This window comes from Gouania willdenowi, chromosome 11 (genome assembly GCF_900634775.1).
Source record: "Gouania willdenowi chromosome 11, fGouWil2.1, whole genome shotgun sequence".
Lineage (NCBI taxonomy): Eukaryota > Metazoa > Chordata > Actinopteri > Blenniiformes > Gobiesocidae > Gouania > Gouania willdenowi.
This window is the reverse complement of record NC_041054.1, coordinates 25,677,316-25,683,721: the sequence shown is the minus strand read 5'-3', so window position 1 is coordinate 25,683,721 and position 6,406 is coordinate 25,677,316. Positions and strand designations below refer to the sequence as shown.

The following is a 6,406-nucleotide window of genomic DNA, read 5'->3' as shown; positions in this document are numbered from 1 at the left end:
AAGTATACTTGTAGTACACTTGAATAAACTACTTTTTGCTAAAGGAATCCTCTTTATGTGTGTGTCAATCTCTTTCTTACTCAATGTGATCTCAAGTTGGCAGATGATTTAAGGCGGAAAAAGAAAACTTCTACATCATTTTGCCCTAGTTTTCTATATCAGTCTCTGGAGGATCTTGATTCTTGATTTTGTGACAATTTTGTGGCATTGTTTTTGAGAAATTGCAGGATTTTAGAAAAAATGTTTTAAAGTTATTGCTATAATTTGGGATTAAAGATGACTGCAATCATGTGATAAAACATGGGAAAATTGCAACTCGCTGCAAATATTTTTCATGAAATTTGTGAATTTGGAAGGACTGAGATATCTACAACTAAATTATTAGGTAATTTATATCATGATTATTTTTTTCCTCAGTCATTTTTACTTTCTCCTGTGGGCCAATAGTTTTTTCTAAATGGCTGGGCCAGAGCCCAGATTTAATCAGGGAACAACCACAGTTGAGCACCTACATCAGTGTCTCTACCTGACCATCACACAAAGTTCAAAGAATTAGAAACAGAGACAAGATGTCATTTTTCTTATTAAACAGCAGTGTAGTTTATTAGAACAGTTTAATCATCTAAAAATCCTGACATATTTGTGTACTAAAAGATACTATAGTGGGCTGGATTTTTTATATTAGTGTGTTATCTTTTGAATTCATGAGAACAGCAATGCATTTTCTCTCCTTACTTATGGGACCATATGTCAACTTTTAAAAAGAAAATGGTTCCTTAACCTCTCTTAATATCCTTGATTTACAGACATTTTTTGTGTGGGTTTTATTTATATTTTCATTTAAATTAAGGTAAAAAAAAATGAAATAGTGTTTTATTTTATTTTAGCATATTTGTTTTGATTTGTATTTGAGTACAACTGGTATATTATATTATAGTACTTAACATTTATTCTAATAATAATTTACTAATATCTTAACGTTGTCTATGATATATAAAAACATTAATCCTAAAGTAAAATGTATGCTAGAAGAATAGAAAAAAAAGGCAAACTTGTGAAAGAGCACTGGAGAGTAAGTGTTGAATGGTGTTGATCAATAATTATTACTTTACAAAGATATTTTAAGACGTTTGATGAAAAACTGGAGGTACCACTGTTTGAAAACAGTCAGATACAGTATTTTGAAATGCATTTTGAGTTTATTTTGGAATAATGTCACTTTTGTTTCAGGTACTTAATCCAACGTATTTTATCATCAAGTTAGTTTTACCCTACTGATGATGTGTTGTTGCAATAGAACAAATGGTAGAAACATGTGGAGGTTTGAAGTACATCTATTAACATTAAAAACAATTAACTTCTAAATGTACATCTGTTAAAAAGAGAAGAGTGGAGCTGTGTAGTCCTGTGAGGTAGCTGCTCGACTTCAGACCCATGATGTGTTTTTTTTCTTCCTGCTAATGAAAAATGGTTCTCATTCAGTTTTTTCTTTGAATGACTTGCTGTGGTTAATGGGGATTATACTACTTATCTTAGAAGATGCACAAGGTAGTAAAGCATTCAACATCATTAATGATCAAGTGGTAGAAAGATCACATCTTCCCTCCAACACCTCCTTCACCTGTAGCAGTTCACAGTGTGGAGCAGCTGCAGCAACCTCAGTACTGGTCAAACAGTCCTTTTCAAGTATAAGCCTGTATCACCCAGTCACTCCTCTGACTCGAAGATGCCAAGAAGCGTGTCAGCTCAGTGTGCACACTCACTTTTTACCCAAACACACTGTTACGTGTAGACGCAGGTATTCCTGCACATGGCCTCAGTTTCAAAGTTGTTGGTGTTGCCTTGACAGCCTCCAAACCAGAACTGGGCACAGGCATTGGCCTCAGGGTCGTAGTACCACCTGACCACGTACTCCCGACAGGGCCCAGGGTCCAAGGGCTTTCTGCATCCTTCTCCTGAAAGAACACAAGAGTGCACTGTATTACCTGGTGAGAGCCATTAACACCTTTGCTCTTCTTTTCAACTTACCCAGTACTACAATTAAAGATAAACAAGAAAAAGACCATGTCCTTAAAACCGAAGACACCATTTCCCCTCATTTATGAACAGATTTTTCTTTTTTCTTTATCTTTATATTTTCTGGTGTTTGAAATCATCAATATGTCTACACAGAAACGTCCCAGGACAGCATTCCACCCAAAATCAAATCCAGGTCTTTAAGCTGTGAGGCATTACCCCCAAATTTTTTAAACTTTATTTTTATTTTTGTCAGGCATGTGACATTTAATACATTTTGTGGAATCACATACATATCAAATATTCCTATATCTACACACATCCAAAAATATATACACAAATTGATGTTAATAAATAAAATTAATTATATCTTATGAAAATATAGTTACAATAATAATTTCTACCGGATCCATAAATGCTCTGTATTTGCTGCAGAACCGCAACGCAGCTGTTAGGTTTCCATTAAAGTCAATGTGCCAATTTCCACCACATGTGAATCTGCTCCAGCACAGCTGTGTAAGTGCTTCAGATGCCCTCTGTAGCAGATAAGCAGCCCTTCTATTTTTCCCAGAGGCTGGAGCTGTGCTGAATCAATTCAACAAAGATAAGACCGTACGGGACAGGAAGTAATGCACAGACACATAATAAAATATCTGGTTTATTTTCAAATTAAAATTCCATCCATTTACTGACCGGCTTGCTACTTCAGGGTCGCAGGGGTCTGCAATCTCCAGCTTTCTTCAGGCACTAGGCGGGATTGTATTGTATTTCATATATAAATATTGACCTTATTTGTGGTTGAATCCCAATAATCTCTACAAAAACAGAAGATCTACAGGGCAGAACCAAGTCGATTTCCTTCTGCTCCTCTCGAAGGAAACAATGAACTGATTGTAAGGCTTTGCGGTTCTCTTTGTATTGACTACAACTCGCAATATCACACGATTACACGTGAATTAGTGTCTGAGATCTCCTGAGTCCTTGCTGCAACAGATGTGCAGCACCAACCTTAAAATTGGAATCCAGCTCTTAAAAAAAAATGCCCAGAGGGCTGGCAAGACGTACAGGTAATCAAAGTCATTTTAGTTTTTAGTACAATTTTCTTGGCAAACTGAGTTGATAGTGGGTTCCTTACAAACATTCAAATTGTGACTAGGTTTCCCCACTTTATCCTATTAAAGCAGAGGTTCTCAACTGGTCTCACCCTAGGACCCAAATTTTGCCACAGTCATTAAATCGTGATCCACTTCTTTTTTTTTTGAGAATTCAACCAACCAATTGTAGTTTTTCTGAAATAGCTGTTGAAAACACACATATAATCTTTTTAAAAACATAAATCTATGTATTTTCCTGTGCAACATGCATTTCACACCATGGCTGTCGAAAGAAAAGTTTCTTTCAAAATAAAAGACAAGTCCCACATGAGACGTTAAGTAGGCTATTTCTTTATTTTTGATCAGCTGCCCGCAACCCACCTAGTGCAGGTCCGCGACCCACTTTTGGGTCCCAACCCACCAGTTGAGAATTGCTGTATTAAAGTATTCCTTTATAGATTTTAGCTGTTCACTTTTTTCACTGTTAACTTTTGGACGAACATTTTTCTTTCCAACACAAGTCAGCACTTCATAACTTTAAGGAGCCGATGGCTGCTACATCTTTACAACAAACTGTTTGGATGCGGAGTCAGAGTCAACAGTGGTGGGATAGGGATGTCTTCAATGATGCAGAGTTCATTAAAATCGGAATTGTGTTGTTCAGACTGTCTTTAACTGTTCGAATACAGGTCGCATATGGCCAAAAAGATCATATTTGGGTCGCACTTGTGGACCTATTTTTGTTGACGGAGCCAAATAATTTAATAAACAAACAAATCATAATCTCTCGTCACTTATTACTGTTAATTTATAAAATGCACTTGTAGAACTGTTGTATAAAAGCAATATCACACTCGAAGATGTGCTGAAATATCAGGACAGGTGTGATTATGTACTTCTCTCTGGTGTGACATTGCTTAATTATGACTACTGAGGCATTTTGCTGCTTTGCTGTGTTTTTAACGTCACTGATCTATTGAATTACAGTTGATGGATAACAACTGGGTGGAACATTCTGCTTGAAAATTCATATTCTTTAGAAATGTAGACACAGATGTAATTTATCAGGATGTTTGATCATTTTGATGGAAAACTGTGTCAGTGATTTTCTTTCTTTTATTTTTTAACCATAAATTGTGTCCCCAACACAAACTGCACTTCTGCTTGGCGGATTTGTGCTTTGTGATTTCCTTTCTATTTAGTTCAGTGCACAATACAATTTGTGCATTCTGGTCTTTGTATCACATATCACTTCATCTACAATTAAAAGCTTTATCTAGCTCGAGTTCACTCAGTTCTTGGAGTGAACTTGAACAAGTACCACAATCCTCCCAAAAACCAGTTTGTTTCACGTGGACTGTACCTATTATTCTTCTTTTAACTTTCCTCTATTTTCTTCACAAGCAAATGTAGGGTGAGTTTTTAAATAGAGAGCAATCAAAAACTCCAGAACTGAACTGTGCTATTTTATCGGCCATTTTATCACAGCATTCACTAACATATATTTTACTTCTAGCCTCTCCTTCTGTTTACCTGACATCAGTGGACCAATCACAAGAGGAGATGAAGAAGTGCTCTGTGCCACGTGCAACCTGTTGATGGGAGTCTGAGGGCTCATAGTCGAGGTCTCCACTGGACCTAACTTCCCTCTCTTGCCAGTAAATATAAATGTGATGTCTGGTAGATTCCAGGGGTCCACTGACAATTGGTTTTCATCCTGTGATGTAGATTTAGTGGACTGTGGAGCCCGGACAGTTGCCGTCCTTGGTAGGTGTTTGAGCTGGAAAAGATAAAAATAAAAATCTGATTTAGGGCTTTTCTTTTTGTGTTTGACACATCTTTTGTCTGTGAAAATTGATATATGTAAATCCCATTTATAATCACTTATTTTACTCTTTCAAAATCGAGGGTTTTAAAATCAGTTTTAGAAAACATAAGTGAATAGCTTCACAAATAAAGTATTGGGGTAAATATTTTCTGGACTGCTGTATTTGCTGCTTTTGATTTTAACTAAATTGCAGTACAGTGTTACCTGTAAGTCTTCTGTTAACTGTTGATTGCCTTGGTCTCCTGAAATCTTGGAATGGGGATCCAATGGTAGAAATAGAGAGGTTGGTAAAAAAGACTGCTTGCAAAGTTGACTTAAGACAAGGCTTTCCAGACCTGTATTTAGAGCATACATAGGAAGGCATAAGTAAACACTGTGTCCTGGCTATGATACATTCATGAGCTATTGAAGTCATTGATATTAGAATGAGTGCTAAACTAATAAGCTTAGCATTATTTAGTATAGCACTTGTGTCTCAATATTATTCAGTGGAAGTGCAAGTCTATGATGTTCACAAAACTCCATGTAAAGTTTTATACTTTGAATTTAAGTTAAAATTCAACACACTCTAAAAACAAATGTCATTTTATACAAGACCAGGTAGAACTCCTCACAAATCACATGAATGCAACAGTATATCAAAGCTATACCAGAACACGGCCCAAACACGTCCGACCTGAATGAAACTGATGTCTCTTTAAGCCCAAACCCATTTCAACCAGACGCTGTTCACATCTGTGCAAACGCATGTTGACTGATCCGGGGCAAGTTTATTTACTAACTCAGTTTTATTTACTAGTCACTCGTTCTTAAAAATAATAAAAAATAATGCCATTTCCATTCAGGAAGTGAATTTTGAGTAGCAAACTATTGTGAAGGTTATATATTCAAAAATGATAGGGCTACACTTGAGTTGAAGGCGGGAAAAAAACAATGTTTGGGTAAAACAAAATGTAGGAGAAATACAGTAATAACTGTACTGTAGTGAAAGGTGAGGAGACATTGTCAGGGCTTAAGTAGATAAATATCCCAAAGCTTTTATGTCTTATGATATAGGAGTCCTGCTGGATACAAGTACATTCTAAGAGAATCAAGGTAAAAACAGAAAATGGGTATTGTGTGATTTCAAAGTGCTGCAGCTAGTGGCAAACATTTCTCAAACTTACATTTTGGCAAGAAATGGAACAAAGCACCAAGCAAAGCCGTATGTCCTTGTGAGGTGTGCATGTGTAAGCAGGCTCAATGAATGGGTGGGTGGGAGTGCATGGTATTATTCATACCTGTTTTATATGTTCTAAAGAACGGCTGGAATGGGAAAGCTACCAGCGGTCTGCAGGAAGCAAACTTCGGACTGGACTAAACTCCTGCAGAGCAGACCAAAAACCAAACAAACCCCACTGGGTACAAACTGGTGATATGTGCACATTCTGAAGAAAAAAAAACAGCTAGCCAACCTGCAACCCATCTG

The 6,406-nt window shown here is 36.6% G+C and overlaps 1 protein-coding gene across 1 annotated transcript in view; it reads right to left on the bottom strand.

Moving 5' to 3' along the window:
• Nucleotides 1–1,097: 1,097 nt before the first annotated feature.
• The window catches only part of col28a1a (collagen, type XXVIII, alpha 1a), a 53,949-nt gene continuing 48,640 nt past the window's right edge, over nucleotides 1,098–6,406 (bottom strand). The window contains exons 33-35 of the mRNA XM_028461226.1: nucleotides 5,143–5,273; nucleotides 4,644–4,890; nucleotides 1,098–1,955 (exon numbers count right to left, since the gene is read on the bottom strand). Coding sequence (XP_028317027.1) covers nucleotides 1,783–1,955; nucleotides 4,644–4,890; nucleotides 5,143–5,273 — 551 coding nt within the window. The 3' untranslated portion in view covers nucleotides 1,098–1,782. The remainder of the gene's footprint in view (nucleotides 1,956–4,643; nucleotides 4,891–5,142; nucleotides 5,274–6,406) is intronic.